We start from the raw sequence: 26492 nt of genomic DNA, 5'->3' as shown, positions 1-26492 counted from the left end.
TGGAAGCTCCGCTTGTTCGCACCCTTCGCTGCCACATTTGGCACCTTTTGGGGACGAGCGGATATCTGTCAAAACCAGCTATCCGCTCCCACTTCTGTGTAAGATCACCGCGTCACTGTGCAACGATCAACGATCATCGCTGCCTTCTAGGAGATGCACAGGTCTCGGAAGACAGTATTACCATTCAGAAAACGCAGTGCGACTCGCGCATGCACAGTAGGAATCAGGTTGTGAAGCCACAAGGCTTTACTTCCTGTTTCCCTTAGAATGCCCATGCCTGCATCCGGAGCCGATGGACAGGCTCCCTGGACAGGTAAGCCCTTATATTAAAAGTCAGCAGCTACAGTATTTGTAGCTGCTGACTTAATTTCTTTTCACCCGGGCTGGAACTCTGCTTTAACCACTTCAGCTCTGGAAGATTTTACCCCCTTTGTGACCAGGACATTTTTTGCTATACAGCACTAGCACTACTGTTAGTTGCGCAGTCATGCAATGCCGTATCATTTTTTTCACACAAACAGAGCTTTCCTTTGGTGGTATTTGATCAACTTTGGGGTTTGGCCAAACTGTATTCTGCTACATGTTTTTGATAAAAGAAAATCACAATAAGTGTATATTAAAGTGGTTGTATACCCTCAGAAAAAAAAAAAAAAAACTCTGTCAGGCAAAGGCATTATGATCTACTAGCATACTAGCTTATTATGAAATACTTACCTTAGAATGAGGTCCCTGTATTGCAGGCCGGTCGACACAGAGGGAGCTGACATTTTGCCCTCGGTGTGTCTTCCGGGTTCGCGACTCCGGCGATGTGAGTAGCCGGAGCCGTGATAACGTCACTCCCGCACATGCGCGCGGGAGTCTTCTTCCCGGCAAGGTCTGGCAGCGTCTCCCAGACCTTCACATGGGCATTCACAGCGCATGCGCCGCTGACGTCAGCGGCTGCATGCAAAGTGAATATCTCCTAAACCGTACAGGTTTAGGAGATATTCATTTTACCTACAGGCAAGTCTTATTATAGGCTTACCTGTAGGTAAAAATTAAAAAAGTGGTTATACAACCACTTTAAAATTGGTCTGAGTGAAAGTTATAGCGCCTACAAACTATGGTATACAGTGGATATAAAAAGTCCACACACCCCTGTTAAAATGGTTTCTGTGATGTCAAAAAAATGAGACAAAGATAAATAAATAATTTCAGAACTTTTTCCACCTTTAACGTGACCTATTAACTGTACAACTCAGTTGAACAACAAACAGAAATCTTTTAGGTGTAGGGAAGTAAAAATAAAAAACTAAAATAATATGGTCACATAAGTGTGCACACCCTTAAACTAATACTTTGTCGAAGCACCTTTTGATTCGATTACAGCACTCAGTCTTTTTGGGTATGAGTCTATCAGCATGGCGCATCTTGACTTGATGCTCTTCTTTGCAAAAACACTCCAAATCTGTCAAATTGCGACGGCATCTCCTGTGCACAGCCCTCTTCAGATCACCCCACAGATTTTCAATAGGATTCAGGTCTGGGCTCTGGCTGAGCCATTCCAAAACTCTAATCTTCTTCTGGTGAAGCCGATCCTTTGTTGATTTGGATGTATGCCTTGGGTCGTTGTCATGCTGAAAGATGAGGTTCCTCTTCATGTTTAGCTTTTTAGCAGAAGCCTGAAGGTTTTGTGCCAATATTGACTGGTATTTGAAACGGTTCATATTTCCCTCTTCCTCGACTAAGGCCCCTGTTCCAGATGAAGAAAAACAGCCCCACAGCATGATGCTGCCACCACCATGCTTCACTGTGGGTATGGTGTTCTTTTGGTGATGTGCAGTCTTTTTTTTGTGCCAAACATATTTTTTGGAATTATGGCCAAAAAGTTCAACCTTGGTTTCATTAACCATAACACATTTTCCCACATGCTTTTGGGAAACTTCAGATGTGTTTTTGCAAAAATTTAGCCGGGCTTGGATGTTTTTCTTGGTAAGAAAAGGTCTCTGCCTTGCCACTCTATCCCATAGCTCAGACATATGAAGAATACCGGAGGTTGTTATCACATGTACCACACAGTCAGTACTTGCCAGATATTCCTGCAGCTCTTTTAATGTTGCTGTAGGCCTCTTGGCAGCCTCCCTGACCAGTTTTGTTCTCGTCTTTTCATCAATTTTGGAGGAACGTCCAGTTCTCGGTAATGTCACTGTTGTGCCATATTTTCTCCACATGATGATGACTGTCTTCACGGTGTTCCATGGTGTATCTAATACCTTGGACATTCTTTTGTACTCTTCTCCTGACTGATACCTTTTAACAATGAGACCCCTCTGATCCTTTGAAAGCTCTCTGCGGACCATGGCTTTTGCTGTAGGATGCAACTAAAAAATGTCAGGAAAGACCTACTAGAACAGCTGTATTTTAATTGGAGTTAATCAGAGGCATTTTAAATGATTGCAGGTGTGTACTGACTCCTATTTAACATGAGTTTGAATAGGATTGCTTAATTCTGAACACAGCTACATCCCCAGTTATAAGAGGGTGTGCACACTTATGCAACCACATTTTAGTTTTTTATTATTACTTCCCCACTAAAAGATTTCAGTTTGTTTTGCAATTGAGTTGTAAAGTTTATAGGTCACATTAAAAAGGTGGAAAAAGTTCTGAAATTATAAAAGTTCTGAAACCTGACATTTTAACAGGGATGAGTAGACTTTATATTCACTATATACTGGAATTTTTTTTTACATATACTACTAATGACAGTAATCAGCAACTTATAAAACGGGAATGCTATACTGCAGCGTTCAATCTGACACTAATTGACACTGGGGGAACTGACTAACTGCCAATGGCATCACCAGTGACGTTAATACAGTGATCAGTGATAACACTATACACAGTCAGTCACTGTACTAATGACACTGGCTGGGAAAGGGTTAATATCTAGGGCGATCAAGGGGCTAAATATGTGCCTAGGTGTAATGTGTGTACAGTGTGCTGCTTTTGCTAAATGATCTGGGATGAGAAACTGACAGATCATTCTCTTCCTACAGAGCTCTGTGTTTACCAAACACAAGAGCTCTGGGCTGTGATTGCACACAGCCGATCAGCAGGTCCCGGCCATGAATCATTGGCCGGGACTTGCTGAAGGCTCCCACTGTGTACAATGACAGCGAGAGCAAGGCAGGGGGGTGGGCGCTCATGCCCACGCCCTAAACCCCAAAGTAGGCAGTGACATATGGGCACATCAATTTGCCAACAGCGGCTGTTTGCCCGCAGTACATCAATACACTGTGGGAGGGCGGCAAGTAGTCAAGAAACTTATGCCCAAAGCTGGCCACAAATGAGCCCTGAGCATCCACTTGGTAAAATTGACAGATTGTGTGAACAGAGAACCAGGTGGTTGCTTTACAAATTTGGGAAAGAGTTGCCTAGTGCTTAAAAGCCAAAAACAGACACTAACTGACCTAGTAGAGAGAACCTTGACAGAAAAAGGTTGAACTTTGTCCTTAAGACCATAAGGTTGAATAATGATCAGTTTGAGCCACCAAGTAATGGTAAAAGGAGAAGCCGGCTCTCCTTTACCGGGACCACCAGGAATAGCAAATAGTCTGTCTCTCTAAAGGAAGCAGTGGCTGAAAGGTAAACCCCCACAGCATATAAACACATTTAGGCAGTGAAGGGAAATTTTCTTGTGGAGAGAGGAAGAGAGAAACAAGGCATGAGAGAGAGGAGAGCTGGATTCCTGAGCAACCAAGCCAGAGGCAATCTGGTTTTGGGTGTTAGGAGAATCAGTTTTTTTCTAGGGGCTGAATATCAAAATGATGTGTTGAAAGGGGTCTGGAGTGGAACAAAGCTAATGCAGAAATTCCGAGTTGGTCAGCTTCTTGACTATATTCCATGTCTGGAATCAGAGTAGAAGTTTTTCTTCAAGAAGAAAAGGTTACACCTGAACCAGACATTTCAAGTGTTGTATCGTTGCCAGTGCTGATTTCTGAAGTTTCAGAATCCAACCAAACCTTTTTAAGGTCTGGACTGTCCACTCTACGCACTACATTGAGTTAGAGTTTGAGCTGACTGTGCCAAGATATCATTCAATGGGAACACATTGGGAGCATATAAAGGCTAGCACAGGGTCCAGAACCTTGGTAAATATATGGGGTGCGAATGATATGCCGAACAGTAGGGCTAAAAATTAAGTGTCCACAGCAAAATAAGGGTAGTGTTAGTGCACTGGAAAAATTGGGATATGCAAGTATGCATTCTTGAGGTCTACCAAGGCTAGAATGTCTCCCAGATGGAGGAAGGTAGAGCTGCACGATTAATCGTTGAAAAACCATGATCTCAATTCAACACCCGACCCCCCCACCACCATCTCTATGCAGAATTTCCCGATTCATTCAAGTGTAGAGAGTTCTCTGCTCACTCCGCTGTCAAGCGAAAAAAACGGGCACCCTGCCAAGTTTTTCACAACATTTTCTGGGCTGGTAGAGAACTATAAACATTGTAACTTTTCGTTCTTTGATCAAAGGAACGAACTTGGGTCTGACATGAAGCAAGTTTAACCATTTAAAGTCCAAACCTTTTTCTGAAACTTGTTTCTTACAAAGTTAGAATCAGTATTTTTTGCTAGAAAATTACTTGGAACCCCCAAACATTTTATATATATATATTATATATATATTTTTTTTTTAGCTGACACCCTAGAGAATAAAATAATGGTTGTTGCATTGTTTTATGTCACACGGTATTTGCGCAGCGGTCTTTCAAACGCAATTTTTTGGGAAAAAATACACTTCAATTAATTTTAAATAAAACTAATGTTAGCCCGATTTTTTTTGTGTGTGTAATGTGAAAGATGATGTTATGCCATGGGAATCATGAGAGAATCGTGATCTTTATTCTAAGCAAAACAATTTTGATTCTCATTTTAGCCAGAATCGTGCAGCTCTAGAGGAAGGCTATGACAGACTTGGTGAATTCAATGCGAAAATGGAGCAAATCCCTCTTGTTGTAATGCCCATGCTCTGCCCAGGTCAGCAAAGCAAGTATAGGGATCATGTACACTGCCTTTACAGGCATTTGAGCTTTTAGTTCTCTACCCATAAAGCTTGAAGAAGCTTGTGTTTTTTTTTGTGCTCTTTTGCGTGTTTTTATTGAGCTTCTTTGAGCGTTTTTTTCACAAACCCTCCCCTCTGCTCATTTTCCTTTTTTCTTTGTGCATTTTCGAGCTTCTTTGAGCTTTTATGCATGTTTGTGGGCACTTGGGCATCTTTTCTGCTCGAAAGTTCCTCTCAAAAGCGTTTGGTGGGGTTTTTTTCTGACAGTAAGAGCATATGCCTGTACACTCCTGAAAAAGCCATAGTGGGCATGGACACATTGGCTAACATGGAGGGGAGTTTCCAGCCAGAAATTGAGAGCTCAAAAAAGCTGTAGGTGCCCCTTCTTTGACATTCCTTGAGATCAGTGTACATGAGCCCATAGAGATCAAATAGAGATCAAATCTGAAGCTGCAGGGCTAGGATTCAGCAGGATTGCGCTTTTTTCCCTTGGAGCTGCAGGTAAGTGCATCTGGCTATACTGGATGCTTGAACATGACTCAAATGTTATGCATACATTACACTCGTCCACAAGATTCTGCACAAAACATTCAGCATTACCCCAATATCCTTCTACTCCATGGTCTATATTGTTAAGCAAAAATTTTAAATAAAATTCATACATGGCATTATAGAGAAGCTGGGCTGTACTTGAGGCCCACCTGCCTATGAAAAAGCAAACATAAATAGAAGTAGTATTACTTACTGCTGTAATTTAAACACAAAACAAATAGGATTCGTGCAGCTTCACCCCCATCTAGTGGTGACAGAACAGAATGCCACTAAACCTAAAAAAAGCAACACTGAAAAAGATACAAAACTACAGTGGGTATCCAAAAGAATCGCCCCCCTTTAAAATAATTTTTTTTTTTTTGCTTTGCAGCCTGAAATGAAGGCAGGCACAGTTTTTGTTTTATCCAGCTGTATTTACTCAGTGCCACTTATAACATCCAAGTGAAAGATAACAAGATAACAGATGTCATAAAAAAATAAAACATTAAAAAACAGAATCACAGATTTGGAAAAAATACCATCCCCTTATTTTGTTGAACCACCTTTTGCTTTAAATTAGTATTTAATCTGTATTTAATCTGTTGGGATAGGTCTCTACTAACTTTGCACATCTAGACTTTGCAATATTTGTCTACTCTTCTTTGCAGAATTGCTCAAGTTCAGTTAAATTATTTGTCGACTGCAGTCTTCAAGTCATTCCACAGATTTTCAATGGTGTTTAAGTCTGGGCTCTGACTATGCCATCCAAGGACATTCATCTTTTTCTCCTTCAACCACTGTGGTCATTTTTGGCTCATTGTCATGTTGTAAGGTAAACGTTATTCCCATTGACAACTCTCTGACAGAGAGCAGCAGATTTTCCTCAAGAATTCAACAGTATTTTGCCACATCCATTATTTCCTTCTATCCTGACAAGTGTTCCAGTCCCTGCTGCAGAGAAACACCCCATAACAGGATATTACCACATCAATTCTTTACTGTAGGAATGGTATTATTTGGATGGTGAGCTGTATTGGATTTCCGCCAGACATATCGTTTGCTGTTGAGGCCAAATAATTCAATTTTAGTCTCATCTGACCACAACATCTTTTTCCATGTGGCCTCAGAACCTTCAAGGTGCATTTTGGCAGTCGTGACTGCATGTGGCCTTTCTTGAGGAGAGGCTTTTTTCTTGCAACCCTCCCATACAAACCACATTTGTGGAGAATTTGTGATATTGTTGCACACAATGACCACTCTTTTTTAAAAATTCCTGCAACTGCTTCAGAGTTGCTGTAGGCCTCTTCGTAGCCTCTCTGACCAGTTTCCTCCTGGCTCTTTTTTCCAGTTTGGAGTGACGTCCTGATCCAGGGAGGATCTGTATTGTACCAAATACCTTCCACTTCTTAGCCCGTTGCTGACCGCAATATATATATATATAGTAGCTCATTAGCCACTGGATCGCATTCTGAAGTGGCTGGAGAGGGGAGCGTCTCTTGGGCTTACAGTTTCCTCTGGCTTGCCCAAGAAATTATCTGACAGTGCCGCCGGCTGGTCACAGAGGCAGTGAGAGACTAGATTGTCTCTGATTGCCTTGATGGCCTTGGAGGACCAGAGCAACTCCGTGACGTCACTTCCAGGGTGGAAGTAAACTTTATTTTTTTTGGGATCTGTTGCTTTTAAAAGGTAAAGGAGAGATTTGGGGTCTTTTTGACTCCAGAGCTCTCCATGAAGAACTGTCATCCTTACAGTGGGGAAAATATTTGACCCCCTACAGATTTTGTAAGTTTGCCCACTTACAAAGAATGAGGGGTATCTATATTCAGGGTGTAGCATGTTACAAATCCACTGGCCCCCGCAGCCTCCCCCCCCCCCACTTGTTGTGACGCTCTCCACACTCTGTCACAATCTGCAAAGAACGTGGCCGCGTGGGGCTCCACCTGCCCAGCCGCGTCATTTACAGAGTTCTGTGAATGGAAAACTACAAGTATCGGTAGCCTTTGCGGCTGTCGGCTTGTAGTTCCCAATGAACTACCACAGCACTGTTGAGTCTGCAAGAGCCTGCTTTCCAGGCTTCTAATAAAAATAAATGCACATTTTTTACCTGCAAAAAGATGAGCATTTACTTTTTTTTTTTTTTTAAAGGTGAACTTGACCTTTAAAAACCTAGCAAAACAGCTTAGAACAAATTTACACCAATCACTGATATACAGTATCTCACAAAAGTGAGTACACCCCTCCCATTTTTGTAAATATTTTATTATATCTTTTCATGTGACAACACTGAAGAAATGACACTTTGCTACAATGTAAAGTAGTGATTGTACACCTTGTATACCAGTGTAAATGTGCTGTCCCCTCAAAATAACTCAACACACAGCCATTAATGTCTAAACTGCTGGCAACAAAAGTGAGTACACCCCTAAGTGAAAGTGTCCAAATTGGGGCAATTGGCCATTTTCCCTCCCCAGTGTCATGTGACCCGTTAGTGTTACAAGGTCTCAGGTGTGAATGGGGAGCAGGTGTGTTAAATTTGGTGTTATCGCTCTCAATCTCTCATACTGGTCACTGGAAGTTCAATGTGGCACCTCATAGCAAAAAACTCTGAGTATCTGAAAAAAAGAATTGTTGCCAAAACTATACAGGGGTTTAACAGGACAGGTTCCACTCAGAACAGGCCTCGTCATGGTCGACCAAAGAAGTTGAGTGCACGTGCTCAGCGTCATATCCAATAGTTGTCTTTGGGAAATACACGTATGAGCGCTGCCAGCAGAGGTTGAAGGGGTGGGAGGTCAGCCTGTCAGTGCTCAGACCATACGCCGCACACTGCATCAAATTGGTCTGCATAGCTGTCGTCCCAGAAGGAAGCCTCTTCTAAAGATGATGCACAAGCCTGCAAACAGTTTGCTGAAGACAAGCAGACTAAGGACATGGCTTACTGGAACCATGTCCTGTGGTCTGATGAGACCAAGATAAACTTATGTGGTTCAGATGGTGTCAGCCGTGTGTGGCGGCAACCAGGTGAGAAGTACAAAGACAAGTGTGTCTTGCCTACAGTCAAGCATGGTGGTGGGAGTGTCATGGTCTGGAGCTGCATGAGTGCTGCCAGCACTGGGGAGCAACAGTTCATTGAGGGAACCATGAATGCCAACATGTACTGTGACATACTGAAGCAGAGCATGATTCCCTCCCTTCGGAGACTGGGCCACAGGGCAGTATTCCAACATGATAACAACCCCAAACACACCCCCAAGACGACCACTGTCTTGCTAAAGAAGCTGAGGGTAAAGGTGATGGACTGGCCAAGCATGTCTCCAGACCTAAACCCTATTGGGAATCCTCAAACGGAAGGTAGAGGAGCCCAAAGTCTCCAACATTCACCAGCTCCGTGATGTAATCTTGGAGGAGTGGAAGAGGACTCCAGTGGCAACCCGTGAAGCTCTGGTGAACTCCATGCCCAAGAGGGTTAAGGCAGTGCTGGAAAATAATGGTGGCCACACAAAATATTGACACTTTGGTCCCAATTTGGATATTTTCACTTAGGGGTGTACTCACTTTTGTTGCCAGCGGTTTAGACCTTAATGGCTGTGTTGTTATTTTGAGGGGGCAGCAAATTGACAGCTGTACACTCACTACTTTACATTGTAGCAAAGTGTAATTTCTTCAGTGTTGCCACATGAAAAGATATAGTAAAATATTTACAAAAAAGTGAGGGGTGTACTCAATTTTGTGAGATACTGTAGCTACAAAATGAAATAAAAAAAACAAACAAACAAACACAGAAGTCCTATGCATTAAGGTGAAAAAACACCTGGCAGTGACCGGACCACAGCCCGCCCCCCCCCCCCCCCCCCGTTTTACTTACCTGAACCCGCGAACTCGTCTCTCTGCTAGGGGGTTCTCGGCTGTTGATTGGACAGATTGATAGCAGAGCAGCCATTTGCTCCCCCTGCTGTCAATCAAATCCAATAACACGGCCTCCAGGGGGGCGGGTTGAGTCCTGCATTCAGCGTCCAGGGCCGCCAAATGCTAGACTCGGGAGCGTGCCCACAAGGTAACCCCCAGGGAGAGCGCTTTTTCCAGGGGGTTATCTGATGCAGGGATGAGCCGACGAGGTTTGGGGCCACTGTGCAAAACGAGCTGCACAGTGGAGGCAAGTATGACATGTTTGTTATTTTTTTATTTTTTTTTTTTAATGAACCTTTAGTATCACTTTAATATTGTGAATAGACCATATAGTATGAGAACTTCAAGTGCCAGCTATCAATAATGCAGATCCGGTGCTCCATCACCACAGAAAAACTCTACCAGCTTACTGGAAAAATTATCATCATCCTTACCGGAGAAGGTTGCTGGGATCGAGGCACTGTGTGTCTGTCTCCCTGGACTGGGGCTTAGCTGAGTGTACAGACAACATAGAAGTGGAAAACCCCACCCCAACCTTAGCTTGTGATCAGTTGTTAGAAACTACAACTAGGAAGTAGCCAGTGACACAGACTGTCGTTAAAAGTTGCAGGAGTCCTGGTGACAAAAACCAAGCCCCCACCATTTCCATCTGGATAGTCAGACATCAGACAGCTGGAAGATTTCCTCACTACCAGTAGGGATACCTATGAGAAATTTTGGTGGACATGGTTCTAATGGAAAGAGTTTATTAACACTACTACAAGGAGACACTCTGCTGTTTATACATTAAAAACTGTGGGAATACTGCACTTAGAAGCGCCTTCCTGTTCCTTTTTATAAACAACTTTTATGCCTCCCAGATCACTTTGTCCTGTGTTTAGATGTTTCTGCTTTAGCAGCATTTAGTCATGTTAACATGCGTTTAGAGTGTCTAATCAGATTCTGTATGCACAGAAGTCTATATTCTCTAAATTTAGCTAAAAACTGACCACACCTAAGAATGCAAGTAAATGTTCAGTGTAACTTGCACTGTTGAAAAAAAAAAATCACTACGTGTTTGACAGTGGCAGTGTGAGGCCTTAATACAAAACTTCTGCCAAAAGGTACAGGTACCCACTCCCAAGTCTGGTCAGATCATCACTGCTTATCCACCGGAAGTTCTCCTCCCCACCTCCCTGCTCTCATCCTTTTGGGACGTATCACAGGTCCTAGAAGGCTGCGGGAATTTTCACAAAGAGCAGCGCAGCTCACACATGCATAGTGGGCAGCAAGTTGTGATGTCACAAGAAGTGACAGCCTTTTGCCCAAAGTTGACATGCTGGCACCGGGGACCCGAAGACCGGTAAAGTACCGGTGAGGGTGAGGGTGGTGCTGGATCTTGGACAGGTGAGTGTCTGTTTATTAAAAGTCAGCAGCTACAGATTTTGTAGCTGGTGACTTAATTTTTCCAGAAGTGACTGAGGCTCCTCTTTAAGGAGACATCAGATGTCTACTAGATCCCTGACATCACCTCCTTGCATTTTGTTGAGACTGATCAGCTTCTTTCCCACTCTGAATCCGGAAATGGGTCCATACTTCCAAGGGGAGATCGTCAAACAGATATTCGGTGGGGTTTTTCAGGCAGGGTAAGCGGTTAATTGCAAGTGTATACAAGAATCACTTCTCTGTGAAAGTCATCAGTAAAAATGTATACAAACTCCTGACTGCTATAACGACCAAGAGATGTTTATATGCCAGCACTGCCATCCACGCTATAGGTCACAACAGTAAAAATGTTGAAAGACAGCTTGTAACAAAAGTTCAGTTCTTTTATGTCCATAATCATATCAATGTGTTAATGTGTTGTTTCCATGTTTATTTCCAGTTATATAATTACATGGGGTAAGCCACATCAGCTTATGCAATATGCAGGCTGGGCCCTATTGCAGAACTAATTAGATTCCCAGGAATATTGAAGTTAGTGGATCAAAACTAGCATTTTGAAAACCAAGGTTAGTAGTTATGGCAGACTCCATACTTCTCATGAGAAATTTACCTGCAGAAGAACTTCAGCCAACCTAGGTAAATGTAAGTTACCACATTCTAATAATTATTCCTGTAGGATAATAAAAAATGCATACTTGCTAGTACGTAGAATCCAGCGCTGTCTTCCTTGCAGCCAAAGTTCTCCTCAAACCGCTCTGCTTCCGCACCATTATCTTTAAAACGCCTATTCAGGGAGATTTAGCCTGGGTTCACACTATTGCTAACACAGACATTGCATGTGATGTTCAGATCACATGCGATGCAAATTCAGCCATACAGTTTGCATTCACACGAAAATGTTGCAGGAACCTTTTTTCTTCCCCGCAATGAGATCAAATCGCATGGATGTTTAAACAAATGCGATCCGATTCCTGTCTGAATTCACAGATCTGGGGGTGTCATTAAAGAGCTGTTTTCCGGCTTCTGTGGAAAAAAATTTTAAAAAAGTCAGCAGCTACACAAACTATAGCTGCTGATTTTAAAAAACAGACACTCACCTGTTCCAGGATACAGCGGTGTGTTCACCCCAGTCAGTCTCACCTGCTGTCTTCAGTCCCCGGCATTTTTACTATGGGCACCTGGCTTTGACAGCTTGCAGCTTCACAACTGGGTGCCCATTGCGCATTTGCAAGTCTCACTGCGCATCACGATTGATGGATGCAGTCTTCTGGGACCTGTCAGTGTCCCAGAAGACTGCAGGGGGGAGGGAGGCAAACTTCTGTTCCGAGCGCTGTGGCGTTCGGAAAGGAAGTGGGTAGCAGGTACTTGTCAAAATCGGGTGTGCAAGAGGAGCAGGGAACGAGTCCTTAAAGCTTTACTTCCCCTTTTGGGTGGAGCTCCGCTTTAACTTTGTATTGACACATGCAGCGGTTCGCAGAGGGCAGTGTGAATTGCCTGCGAGGGAGATGTGATGCGGGAACCCACGTTGCAATAGTGTGAATGGGGGCTTAGTGTAAACGCAGACATGCTGCAGGGTCCCTGCCAGGTACCATATACCCGGTAAAGCATTTCCAGCCAATTAAAAATAATTGACAAGTGAACATCTAATACAAAGATAGAGAACATGCACCTCCAAACATTCACTGTATGTGTCAGTTAAAGTGTTACTAAACCCGCATCACAAAAAACTATCAATAAATGGTGCATTACATGCTGTTCATACTCACTCAGTCACTATGAGATGACAGCCCACTACCTTCCTCCTCCTCCATGCTCACTAACCAGCTAAATGCAATGGGATGAGATATTACATCTTGGCTGATGGAGGCTTCAACCCCCTCTTATTCTAAGACACGCTGGAGGGGTGTGACACAGCCTGTGACTGGCAGAAATCTGCCCACACCATGTTATTGACAAAAATAAATAAAAATTTAATTTTAAATATACATTTTGATGAGGATTAAAAAAGATTGATATAAATTATTTATTTTACTCTGTATCCTAAAAGGCTGTTTTTTTTTTTAACATGTGACCAGAAACAGAGAACTAGAAGCTCCTCCTGCTTATGTTTCCCTGCAGACAGGCTGGGAAAAGCTGGGTCATGTGATAGCTGTATATCGATTAGGAAAAAGTTACTTAGATGTTGGTTTTGTTTGGTTTTGTTTTTTTTTATTAAAATAATAACTGTACTATCATTTACATACAGAAATAGAAGGGACAATGTAAAATTAAACTATGTGTTTAGTATCACTTTAATACCAGAAATAATTTTTATAATTTGTCAAATGGTACCAATGTCAATTTTGCTTTAAGTATCCATATAGAAAGTAAAGTGCTTCACAAATAGTTTCATTTAAGTAATAACATTTACTAACCATGAATTAGAGATCCATTCAGCCATTGGATATAGTAGCTTTTAGGGAAGGACAGGAGAATCTCATTGCTAATAATGGAGAAAGGAAGAAGCAGCACAGCACCAGCTGAAACTGCCAGTGTGAATGTACTCAGGAACAGTCTGGAACAGAAAAAACAAGTACCGGTTGGTCTAAAAGTAAATTAGGTATTAGTATTTACAAAACCATTACCTTTAAAATGCAAGCTTGAAAACAATATACAATTGCAGTTCTAAAATTTGCCTCAAGAGGGCACCCAATACTATCATTCCAAACTCATCATGCTCCAGTGAACACATATACAGTAATCAGAACAAACTAAATCAAATTCAGACTAGAAAGATATGCGCCTTTGCCTTTTGTGACTCACTGCATTTCACATTAAAAAATTAGCTAAGAAAAATATTTTTGTACTTACTGTAAAATCATTTTACTGGAGACCAGTGAGGGGTGCAGGAAGTCCTAAATCCCCAAATCATACTGCTGCCTACAGGAGGATTCTACCCTGGCAAAAATAAAACTGCAGGCCAATACAATGTATAATCCCTCCTACTGGGAGTATGCCTCTGTTTTTTTGCTAGTATCCTAGGAAGATAGTGCTCTTTTTTTTTTTAGCTCTACTGTTTTAACCACTTGCCTACTGGGCACTTATACCCCCTTCCTGCCCAGGCCAATTTTCAGATTTCAGCACTGTTGCATTTTGAATGACACTTGCGCGGTCATCCAACACTGTACCCAAACGAAATCATTATCATTTTTTTCACACAAATAGTGCTTTTGTTTGGTTGTATTTAATCATCACTGGGTTTTTTTATTTTTTGCTAAAGAAACAAAAAAAAGACAAAGAAGTTTGAAAAAAAAATACAAAATTTTTCATAGTTGGTTATAAAATTTTGCAAACAGGTAATTTTTCTCCTTCACTAATGTGCGCTGATGGGCACTGATAGGCTGCACTGATGAGGCATCACCGATAGGCGGCACTAATGGATGACACCAATGATGAGGGACTGAATAGGTAGCACTTGTGGGCACTGATTAGCAGTACTTGTGGGCACTGATAAGTGGCACTGGGTGGCACCAAATAGCAACACATATAGACACTGAGGCAGGGACCAATGTCTCTTTAACAGAAGCCGGTTACTAGCTTTATTCCTTTCTCCTCACGCTGATCGTGAGGAGAAATAAAGCCGATAACCAGCTTTTGTTTACTTCTGTGACCAGCTGTCATTGGCTGACAGCTGATCACTTGGTAAAGGGCCTGCTGGTAATGGCCCTTTACCCTGTTCTGTGATCAACCGAGTCCAAAAGACTCGGTGATCATAGAGCGCGCCGCCCACGCGCCCCAGGGCCTTGTGTGGGGGTCAGGTTTGTTTGCACAAGTGCTCAGTGCATCTCCTTGCAGGCAGTCCTATTTAGGTCAATTGGGATGCTGCGGCTGCACAAACACAGCTGCTGCTCCCAATACAACATCTGTGTGGGTGCAGGTCCCCAAAACCCAGGCAGTGTGCTTCCAGGGATCCGCACCTACACAGCTGTATCCATGCAGCCACTGATTCCCAAAGGACATAAATGGGACTGCCCACAAACACCTGTGCAGGCAAAAAACAGCCCTCACACAGATGCATGCTTGATGAGAGAGCTGGGGGCGGGGCAGAGTTGCCCGGTATGTGTCTATTGACATTAAATAGTAACATTAAACCTTAGCTTTGTTTCGTTTTTTTAAATTAAAATAATAAACATGTTATACTTACCTTACTTGCTCTGTGCAATGGTTTTGTACAGAGCAGCCTTGATCCTCCTTTTCTGGGACCCCCCCACCGGCACTCCTCTTGGGCGAGTGCCCCCATGGAAAGTTGTGTTCCATGAGGGAACCCGTGCGGGCTCGCTCCCGAGCTGCCCGGTCTGCGTCTATTGACACAGACCGGGCAACTTGGCCCCGCCCCCAGCTCCCTCATTACAGCATTGATTGACAGCATTTGGAGCCAATGGCTCCCGCTGCTATCAATCTGCCCAATGAGGAGAGAGACAGCGGTGAAACCCGCTGTTCTTGTGCACATCCCTGGATCAGATCAGGCTCCGGTAAGAATAGGGGAGATCCTGCAGCAGAGAAGGTTTTTTTTACCCTAATGCACAGAAATCATTAAGTTAAAAAAAAACTTGAGGCATTAGAACGACTTTAAGGTTTCCAGGACAAAAAAAAAAACAAAACTGTAAATTAGCTTAGGGTATAACCACCACCCCACCCCCCACTACCAGTATGCCTCAATTTTGTAGCAAAGCAATACCAAAAACATGTTCACTTGGTGAACTCCAAGAAAGGAATTATATGGTGAATACAAAAATCCTATTTTCTTTCTTTTCTCATCCAGTGAAGGAAACAGGAAGTTCTAAACATTTGGGATGTCTAAAAGCAGTCCAATCGAGGAGTAGGCAACACAGCAAATAACTAACATAAAAAATAGAAACTGCTTGCCAAAGACCCACAGTAGACCTGACAGTCTGGATTGCTATTGGGCAAAGGAGGCTACTATTGGTCCTAAGACTTATATGTAGGAGCAAAGAGTTGAACAGCTTTTGGATTGAAGAGTTCAAACCTAAGACAGAAGAGTCTTGTGCTTCTACTGAGCATGGAACATTCCCTGGAAAGTGGGTGCACACCTTCTTGCCAAAGAAGGCATGTCTGAGCATTTGGCAGATTAAAAGTGGTTCTAAAGACTCAAACTTTTTTTTTACCTTCCAGCATTCTATGCATCAAGGTAAAAAAACATGTCCAGCGATGTGCTGGGGGCTCTCAATCCTCATTGGCTGAGACAGCAGCAGGAGCCAATGTCAATCACAGTCAGTGAGCTAAGGAGGAAAGAGGGGTTAGGGCTGAGCCACGGCTCTGCGCATGAATGGACATGCAGAGCAGAGGCTCGGGGGCCCCCACTGTAAGCAGCTTGCTCTGGGAGCTCTCGGCAGGAGGGAGGGGCCAGGAGCGCTGGCGAGGGACCCGAAAAGAGAAGGTTCGGGGCTGCTCTGTGCAAAACTATTTCACAGAGCAGGCGAGTATAACCGGATTTTTTTTGTGTTTTTTTTTTTAATTGTCTTTAAAATAACTTTAAGAATGCCAGACTTTGTTGGCACTGAAGTTGAGGGAGTGGGGAAACAAAAGGGACACTTCTTTACATTCAGAGAGGCAGGAGATTTCATAATCTGTTCCTTAGGCTCCTTCTGCTGGGGAAGAGAAGTGCTCTTGCCACAGGTAACTTTATAAGAGCATCTGAGGCTGAAAGTGCACTATTCCTCAAAGGCCATGTGGATTCAACCTTTTTTCACATGACAGATCTGCAGTTAAGAACTTTAGCCAAGGTTCCCTAGTTAGAAGGCTTCCAGTAAGCCATCACAGCTGAAATTTAACACCAGAGCCATCTACTCTACAAGTTCAACCAGCAGAGGATTAACAGTAGCAGTGGCAAGATCCCTTTTTAAGGAATTTGACCAAACAATGTGAAAGATGAAGATGGAGCCAAAATAGTGCATAAAGAGAGGAAGAGAAAGGACAGCTTGACTTCAGGCTGCAGACATCAGTAGGCACACTTGCTGGCATTTCCTGACCCAGGTGCAGTATGATCTAAAAGCCATTGCGCAAAGCTGCAAATCTAAGCCTTCACCTACATTAGTGGTGTAGAGAAGAGTCCTAAATGAAGACATAATTGAGGAACAAATTCTGAAAACTCACAGGTTACTCTTTAAAACAGCAGAGCTGAAGAAAAGACATCCATTTTCCCAGGATTCTTGCAAAAAAAAAAAAAAAAAACCACATAGTGCAAGTAGGAATGGTTATACCCTAGGCTGGCCTGCAGTTTCTTTTTGTGCCAGTGTCTAAAGTTTTCGTAGGCAGCAGTATAACCCAAAAGGTTTATGACTTTCTGTGTCCCTCAATGAATGAGAAAGAAACACGTTATCAATTACTAGGCATGGTTTAGTCGGTTAAAGCTGAATTTTGGGCATCTGGTAAAATTCACCAATGGTTAGTTGCCTGGTTTGTCTAAGAGGATTGAAATAAGCAGAAATACTCAATTTAGTTATGGATTCCACCCCGCTGCATGACCAGTCCTCAAAGCGCCTTGATGGGTTCCTGTCATGAATCTGCAGTAATACTTTCATGCCCTGTCTGTCTCTTACCTGGTCTGTGTATCAGCCTTAGGGCCTGTACTCTCACACCTGCATGGTTAAGTAATCTTCCCTCGGTGTGGCTCCACCCTAGCCTCAACAGGTACCACTATTTAACACTGTGTTCTCCAAGCCTGCCTTGCTGAGTAATATTGTGCGTTTGGTTTCCTGTCTCCTGCTTGCCGTGTGCTCTACGTCTGTTTCTGTTACTGATCTTTGACTATCCCTGCCTGCTTGTTACCCTGACTTTTGGCGTGTTCTCTGTCTATCCTTGTCTGCTAGTTGCCCCGACCTTTGGCTTATCTCCTGACTATCCCTTGTTGTCCTGGGCTGCTGCTTCCTCTCTATCCTCCTGTAGCCTACCGTGAACGTGAGCTGGGAGACCCTGGGGGCCGCGTCCTGGATCCAGTTGCAGTGCAGTCCATCCTCACAACTAGAGGCTCTGGTGAACACCTGCTGGCTCTCAGACTCCGTTCCCTGGGGAATCTTATGCTCTAGCTCCCAGTGGGATACGTGTTGGTGCTCCAGTGCACCTGCCTTCCTGAACCACCCAGAGTTCCATCCGCAGCAGTCAGCCGTAGGGTCAACTACCTTAGCTGTGCACTCCTGACTCCAACGGTGTGCATCTGTCACCTGGACTCAGGTGACCTGACAGTTTGCTCGGCCATGGACCCGGCTGATGTGCCGCTACCTGCCGATGATCAGCTGCAGGGCATAGTCCGCAGACTCAAGACACAGGAATCTAATCAGACCCAGGTGATGCGGTTCTTTCGGGATTTGGCTTCCCGCTTTAAACAACTTCAACTTCTGCTGCCGTATTGGCTCCGATTACAGTCACAGCCGCTAACCCTTTGCACTTCCAGCTCCGTCCCATTACTCTGGGGACTCCAAAGCCTGCAGGGGGTTCCTTAGCCAGTGTACCATTCATTTTGAACTTCAGCCTTAAAACTTCTCGTCTGATCGGGCAAAGGTAGCCTATATTATTTCTCTCCTGTCCGGCGAGGCTTTAGCCTGGGCTGCCCCTCTGTGGGAGAGGAATGATCCAGTGGTCTCCAGCCTGTCCAATTTCTTGAAACTCTTTCGGAATATCTTCGAGGAACCAGGTCGCGTCTCTTTAGCGGCCAACGCCCTTTTACGTCTCCGCCAAGAGTCTGCTTCTGTGGGACAGCATGCTCTTCATTTCCGCATACTTACTGCTGAGCTGGAACAATGAGGCCTTAGTCGCAACCTTTTTGCATGGCCTTTCTGATAGAGTGAAGGATGAACTAGCGGAAAGAACCATCCCTGCTGATCTGGACGACGTCATCTCCTTGTGGAACTAGTTCGATATTAGTTTTCAGGAAAGAACCCTAGAAAAGTGACGCCAGCACTCCTTGGTTCTTAATCAGCCTGAGCTACCCTGTCTTTGACCTGTGGAGCATCCCCTGGCAGCTGGGCCGAACCAGGCTATCCCCCAAGGAACGTGCTAGGTGCAGAACTCTGGGCCTGAGTCTCTATTGTGGGGGCAAAGGTCATTTTCGTGACACATGCTCATTTTGTCCGGGAAACACTCGGGTCTAATACATCTGGAAGGTGGAGTATTGGACCCAGAAAAGTCACCTTCTCTTCTCCTACTTTCAGTGTTTCTTCATGTTGGAGCTTCCTCCCACTTGGTCTTGGCTTATCTGGATTCCTGGAGCCTCTGGCAACTTTATGGACTGGAGAACTGCATCTTCCATGAACCTTACCCTTTCACCCCTCACCACTCCATTGCTGGATGGCACTGTTCTTCCAGGGGGCCCTATCCACTTTCAGACCCTCCCTATTAGAATGTCGGTAGGGATACTCCACCAGGAGTGGATATCCTTCCTTATCCTAAGGTCTCAACCCCTATCGTATTGGGGCTTCCTTGGTTGCAGCTCCAATCTCCACATGTTGACTGGATTTCTGGGCAGATCCTGGCTTGGGGTCCCTCCTGTTTCTCATCCTGCCTACTCAAGGTTGCCCCTAAAGGAGAGAATTCCCATGGCCACCACCTCAGTATCCTCTGCCCTTCCCGCTGTATATAGCGATTTCCGGGATGCGTTCTGTAAAAAGTCAGCCAAGGTGCTTCCTCCTCACAGGTCCTTTGACTGTGCCATTGACCTTGTTCCTGGAGCAACTCTGCCCAGAGGCATTTGTACCTACCCCCTGTGCATCCCAGAGACCCAGGCCACGTCAGAGTATGTTGCGGAAAATCTAGAAAAAGGATTCATCTGGAAATACTCATCACCTGCGGGAGCAGGGTTCTTTTTTGTTGCCAAAAATGATGGTACCTTAAGACCCTGCATTGACTATCGAGGCCTAAATGCAGTAACGATCAAAAATCAATACCCCCTACCTTTAATATCGGAACTACTCGACAGGTTGAAAGGTGCCTCCATTTTTACTATGTTGGCTCTCAGGGGTGCATACAATCTGATCTGAATACGGGAGGGTGATGAATGAAAAACTGCGTTTAACACTAGAGATGGGCATTATGAATACTTGGTCATGCCCTTTGGTTTGTGTAATGCTCCAGCAGTGTTCCAAAACCTTGTTAACAAAATCTTCAAGGATCTGCTTTACCAATTTGTTGTCATCTACCTGGATGACATTCACATCTTTTCGGATAATCTGTTCACAGAGACCATGCCCAGATTTTACTTCAGCGCCTTCGAAAATAATCTGTACACCAAGCTGGAGAAATGTTCTTTTGAATGTTCTGAAGTTCTGAAGTTCTTTGTCTCAAACTTTGGTCTTCGTATGGATTGTGGAAAGGTCTCGGCCATTACCAAATGGCCTCTTCCCGTCCGGCCTCAAGGCCACACAGCACTTTCTTGGGTTCACTAATTATTACAGGCAGTTCATTGAGAATTACCCCTCTATTGCTGCCCCTATTATCGCCTTGACCAAGAAGGGTGCTAATGCCAACCAGTGGACCACTGAAGCCGTCTCTGCCTTTCATGATTTGAAACAGGCCTTTATGTCAGGACCTTTGTTGCGGCGACCTGACCCTGGGCATCCATTTTTTCTCAACTGGGGTGGGAGCTGTGCTTCTTCAATCCTCTGGGGAAAATCAACCATGTGCATTTTTCTCAAAAAAATTCTCAGGTGGAGAAGAATTACGCTATTGGTGATCGGGAACTTCTTGCGATTAAATTGGCATTGGAGGAGTGGCGTCATCTCTTGGAGGAGGGTTGCCCACATTCCATAACATTTTTCACTGACCATAAAAATCTGTAGTACTTACAGAATGCCAAACGACTGAATCCCAGACAAGCCAGGTGGAGTCTCTTCTTTTACCAATTTAAATTCACCATTACGTTCAAACCTGGTTCCTGCAACAGTCGGGCTGACGCACTCTCTAGGTCTTTTGACATTCAGGATGAGGAGGCTATCCCTGAACCCGAGCCGACCATCCCTACCCCACGCATTTTTACCCATTCTACCACCCTGGAGTCAAAAATTCCTCCTGGCAAGACCTTCGTCCCCACTGAGCTAAGATCCTTCATTGGGGACATGACTCCAAGGTGGCAGGTCATGCTGGGTTCTTTCGATCCTTCCTCCTCATCAGTTGCCACTACTGGTGGTCTACTCTCTGTTCGGATGTCAAAGACTACGTTAAGGCTTTTCATGTCTGTGCCCAGTCTAAATGCTCCATGCAGGCTCCTGCTGGGCTTCATTTTATGTCTTTTTTCAAATTTTCTTTGAACAGGATACATTTTGAATCGGTCGAATTGAATACTTTAGTTTTTTTTTGTATTCGAATGTAGCAAAGTGAACACAAAAAATAAAAATCTCCATCAAATGATTTCAATGAGGCAGATTTACTAAACCAAGAGCATGCAAAGTCTGGTTCAGCTCTGCATAGAAACCAATCAGCTTCCAGGTTTTATTGCCAAAGCCCAATAGAACAAACTGAAGTTAGAAGCTGATTGGCTACCATGCACAGCTGCACCAGATTCAGACTGCTCCAGTCTTAGTAAATTTCCCCCAATGACTCTTTAAATCACCTTTGGCTTAACTAAAACAGCATTATTTTGAAATGGAACTCTAATAAACACACACACAGTCTTTGATTTCAAAAACATGTTTACAGTTTTAATTCGACTGGAATTCGATGTAAAATTTGATTCGCATTTGAATTCGAATTTCAATTACAATTTCAATTAGAATTTCGGAAATTCGGACAAATTTTGTTTAGTTACTCGGAGCATTCGACAAACTTCGTTTATACTGTAATTTGGGGTATTCGGATATATCCAAATCTCCGAATAATGAAAAATTAGTTTGAATATTTATTCGGAACGAAACGAACCACACTTGTCTGTTCTTTAGTACACTGGATACATTGCACAGATACACCGCTTCACAGGTTCATGGGCAGAAATGATTTTAAAATGGTTCAAAAGGCAGGGCATTTTTTACCTTAATGAATTCCCTGCATTAAAGGTAAAAAAAAGTCCCAGTTTTTGTATTGTTCTCCCACTGCCATAAGTCCTATTTCGATCCAACACAGTGCCCATCTGCAGCAGCACTATTCTCTCTTCCTTTCCTCCGAAGGCACAGAGACAGCAGCAGGAGCCATTGGCTGGCCTGTGAGGAGGGAGCAGGGGATAGGGCCAAGCCATGCTGTGTGTGTCTATGGACGCACACAGCTCAGCTCAGGAGAGAGCCACGGGTGCACCCCCTTAGCAAGCTGCTTGCTAAAGGAGGCACACAGAAGAGAAAGCGCCCAGAGTTATTTCCTAGCAAAAATAAATATGATTTTTTACATGTAGGAGAGAAATGTCAGAATTGGCCTGGGTGGCAAGTTGTTAACCACTTAAGCCCCGGGCCATTTGGCTGGCCAAAGACCAGAGCACTTTTTGCAATTCGGCACTGCGTCATTTTAATTGACAATTGCACGGTCGTGCGACGTGGCTCCCAAACAAAATTGACGTCCTTTTTTCCACACAAATAGAGCTTTCTTTTGGTGGTATTTGATCACCTCTGCAGTTTTTATTTTTTGTGCTATAAACCATTAAATAGCGACAATTTTGAAAAAAAAACGCATTATTTTTTTTACTTTTTGCTATTATAAATATCCCAAAAAATACATAAAACAATATTTTTTCCTCCGTTTAGGCCAATACGTATTCTTCTACATATTTTTGGTAAAAAAAAATAAGCTTTTATTGATTGGTTTGCACAAAAGTTATAGCGTCTACTAAATAGGGGAGAGTTTTATGGTATTTTAATTATTTTTTTTTTTACTAGTAATGACGGCGATCAGCAATTTTTATCGTGACTGCGACATTATGGCGGACAGAGCGGACACTTTTGGCGTTATTTTGGGACCATTCACATTTATACAGCGATCAGTGTGATTAAAAATGCATTGATTACTGTGTAAATGTGACTGGCAGTGAAGGGGTTAACCACTAGGTGGCGCTGTAGGGGTTAAGTGTGTCCTAGGGAGTGATTCTAACTGTGGGGGGAGGGGCTATGTGTGACATGACACTGATCACCGCTCCCGATTACAGGGAGCTGTGATCAGTGTCACTGTCACTAGGCAGAACGGGTAGATGCTTGTTTACATCAGCATTTCCCCATTCTGACATGCGGCAGTCGGCAAGTGGTTAAAGTTAAACTTTTGGGGGGGGGGGGGGGGGATCTTGGAACACCTGCCAGGTTTTTACTGCTCTGAAATACAGCGCTGTAGTGATAAATCATACAAAAATTGATAAATTATTTTTGTAGAATTTATCACTAAAGCACTGTAATTAAGAGTGATATAACTTTTGTTGGGCACTTTTTTCTTTTTTTTCTTTTGCTTTTTTTCACAGAGATTGTTTTACTTAACATTCTGCTAAAACTTTGTGAAGGGAACAAGGGCACACACCCCCAAAGCTTGTCCTGAAAATTTGGATGTTAGTGCAAATAAAAAAGAATCACAGACAGTACCCAATTGTTCTTATTGCAAGTGCACTAATACGGCTACAATCACCTCAAGCATGATGGAAGATATTGTCTAAGTAAGAAATACAGAAGTAATGCTTTTCTGTGTCTGCAGGAGCTTGACATTGCACCCACTAATCACGGTTTGGGGCGCTATTTTAGGATTAATAGCAACTAACCACAATTCACAAACAACTTCCCTAACAATTTCACTCTCCAAAATGTAAATTTGCGTAAAAAAAATAAAAATGATAATGCGTACGTACGAAACACGGTTGACAGTAGCGTCCTCATCCTCTTGCTCATCTGTAACATAAACAGAACAATTGTACACAACTTAAAAACAAAGCTATAATACCACTGTGATAAATGGGTTAACAAAGAAACTGAGAAAGGAATAGCTTAATGATATAAAATGTAGAGAGGTACGCATCTTCAGTGTCTCACGATTCAATTCGATTACAATTATTATGTCAACGATTCAATTTGATTCCGCGATGCATCAGGATGCATCACGATTACTGTCCATGGTTTTCATAAACAAATTTAAGGGATCGGGAGAACTGAAGGATGGAAGAATCAAAAGGAAGGATGGAGGAGTCTGGGAATAGGGAAGGAGGAATACACTAATAGGAAAGGAAGGATGGAGGAGTCTGGAGATAGGACTAAAGGACGGAAGAGTCCGGGTATAGAGCTGAAGGCTGGAGGGAACAAGGGATAAGAAATGAAAGATGGTAAAATCTATGGATAGAGAACAGAAGAGTCTGGGGATAGGGAAGGAGGAATCCATGAATAAGAAAGAATGGATGGAAGAACCAGAGGATAGGAATGGAAGGCTGGAAGAGTCCAGGAATATTATTCGATAAAGGAGTCATGGGAATTGAAGGGTGGGGGGGTCCAGAGATAAGAATGGATGGACCTCAGATTGTTCAGGGTTGCATTGGGTGGGGGTTGGAGACTGTGAATGGGAGGTGGGGTGGGTGAGGATGGTGGCTATGCAGTGGCCTTTCGTTTGAATAGGGAGGTGGAAGAGGAATGGGCTGGAGCCATGTCCGTCTGATGGGAGCATTTTGAGACATAAAAAGGGGGGGGGGGGGGGGGAGTTCAGAGGAGAGACAGTTGGAACTGAGGGGGAAGCAACAGGTTGTGGAGGACATCAGGCAGTTTGACAGCCAGCTGGGGAACATACTGTCATATCTGCATTAAAAACAAAATAAAGTGGGCGCTTTATGGATTGGTTAGCAGCTAGCTGTCGGCTAATTGCCAGCTTCTATTCTCTCCACAATTACTCAGCTGTTGATATCCCACTCGTCAGTCCTGCCTACTTAAGCCATCCAGTCATTCGCCTTAGTCAACATCACAAAGACTCTCTCCTGCATTCCTGTTAAAAGACTTGCTTGGCTGAAATCCCTTCTGGCTCCAGATCCTGCTTGCTGTTTTACTACGCTCATCTCCGGCACCCTGATGTTTGCCTTGTCTGACTATCCGTTCCGGTTCCTGAACTCTGGCTATGTTTTGACTATGTTTGTTCTATTTACTTTTATTATTAAACAAGTGTGATTTACCTGTATTTCTGTCTCCATCTGATTTTACGGTTTCTGACAATATACAACCAACTACCCGGGGCCCTCTCCTCATCCCCCAACCACCTTGGGGGCCCTCTCCTTCTCCAAATACCCATGTGCCCTCTCCTCCTCCAAACTGCCACCCAGGGGCCCTCTACTTCTCCAAATGGCCTCTTCTTCTCCCCCAGCCACACCCAGGGTTCCTCTCCTTCTCCCCCAGCCACCAGGGGTCCTCTCCTTCTCCCCAGCCACCCAGGGTCCTCTCCTTCTCCCCCAGCCACCATTGTTGCCTGATCAGAGCCAGAAGGATCCCGATCACATTAGCATGGCGGCCCTCACAGCCCAGGGCTCGCAACAGCCAATCATGGCAGAGTGAGCTGACGTCCTACTGATATGGGGACATGCCCACCGCCTGACTCCTCCACATACTAGGATTAAGAGGATGCCCCCCCCCACGCTACGCCACTGCCTCAGTGTCCTCCCCACGGCCCCTCACCTGGATATGTCGCTCTACCAGGCTCTCCCCTGGCACAGCCTTGCTGTCCTTCCCACCGTCACACCTCTGAAAGCCGCAGCCGCCCTGAACACTTCGGGACCAGTGTACTGATCACACTGCTCTTCTCCCCGGAGCTCCATGCTCCACAAGCCCAGCTGCACCGCCACTCTAATCAGCTGCAGTGCTAGCACAGACAGGCCAAGCCTCCCTTCGGCTCCAGCCCCAAGATCAGCGATTCAGCTGATCTCTGCATCGATGCAGAATCGAGCAAGGCTGAATTGCGATGCATCGATGCGCCGAATATACTCAACAACCCCTAATAAAATGTCAGTGTGAAGTCAAGGAATCATTAAAGGACACCACTGTTTCAAGTTGGGACAGATGTTTATGGCTTTCCATAGAAAATAATAAAGATCGCAGTACAGGAGGTCATTACCTGCCAGGGAGATTTTTTGAATTTGTGCAGCACCATAGAGATTGCACATTGAAGATACTAGAGAGGAACAGGTATGTATAAGGCTATATTCACAATGGGTGACAAGTAGGCTTGCACCAATACCGATATTTGTGCCAATACTAAGCATTTGCACACTATTGTGCTCGTGCAAATGCTGAGATACCTGAACTGATACCTCAGGGCTTGGTTCTTTCAGCTGACAACTGAAATGTAAAATAAAAAATGCGGCAATTATCGGTTGTTAAGGAGCAGGGCCCGCCGCGTCTTTAACAACCGATGACATTTTATCTGTCAGCGGGATTCCCTGCTGACAGATGAAATTTAAACAAAAGAATACTGGCAATAGTCTTCTATCCATCCGCCAGAAAGAAAGACTGACACCCCCCCCCCCCCCCCCCAACCCATCATCTAGTGTTCCAGCGATATCCCCCCTCCACCAGCATCATTCCTGCTGGAGCCACTAAACCTCTCCCTCATTTTGCACAAATCAGCCAGCTATCAGGGCTGCCTTGAGCCTGCAATACCCACAAATGGCATACTTAC

The 26492-nt window shown here is 44.1% G+C and overlaps 1 protein-coding gene across 1 annotated transcript in view; it reads right to left on the bottom strand.

Annotated features, from left to right (window-relative positions):
* LMBR1 (limb development membrane protein 1) overlaps positions 1–26492 on the bottom strand; it is a 251126-nt gene that overhangs the window by 188036 nt on the left and 36598 nt on the right. Inside the window, exons 3-4 of the mRNA XM_073629939.1 lie at positions 23698–23737; positions 13319–13458 (exon numbers count right to left, since the gene is read on the bottom strand). Of these exons, the coding sequence (XP_073486040.1) occupies positions 13319–13458; positions 23698–23737 (180 nt within the window). The remainder of the gene's footprint in view (positions 1–13318; positions 13459–23697; positions 23738–26492) is intronic.

The sequence above is a fragment of the Aquarana catesbeiana genome, linkage group LG05 (assembly GCF_042186555.1).
Source record: "Aquarana catesbeiana isolate 2022-GZ linkage group LG05, ASM4218655v1, whole genome shotgun sequence".
Taxonomy (NCBI): Eukaryota; Metazoa; Chordata; class Amphibia; order Anura; family Ranidae; genus Aquarana; species Aquarana catesbeiana.
Note: the sequence above shows the minus strand (reverse complement) of the source record. Positions and strands in the feature narration are given on the sequence as shown.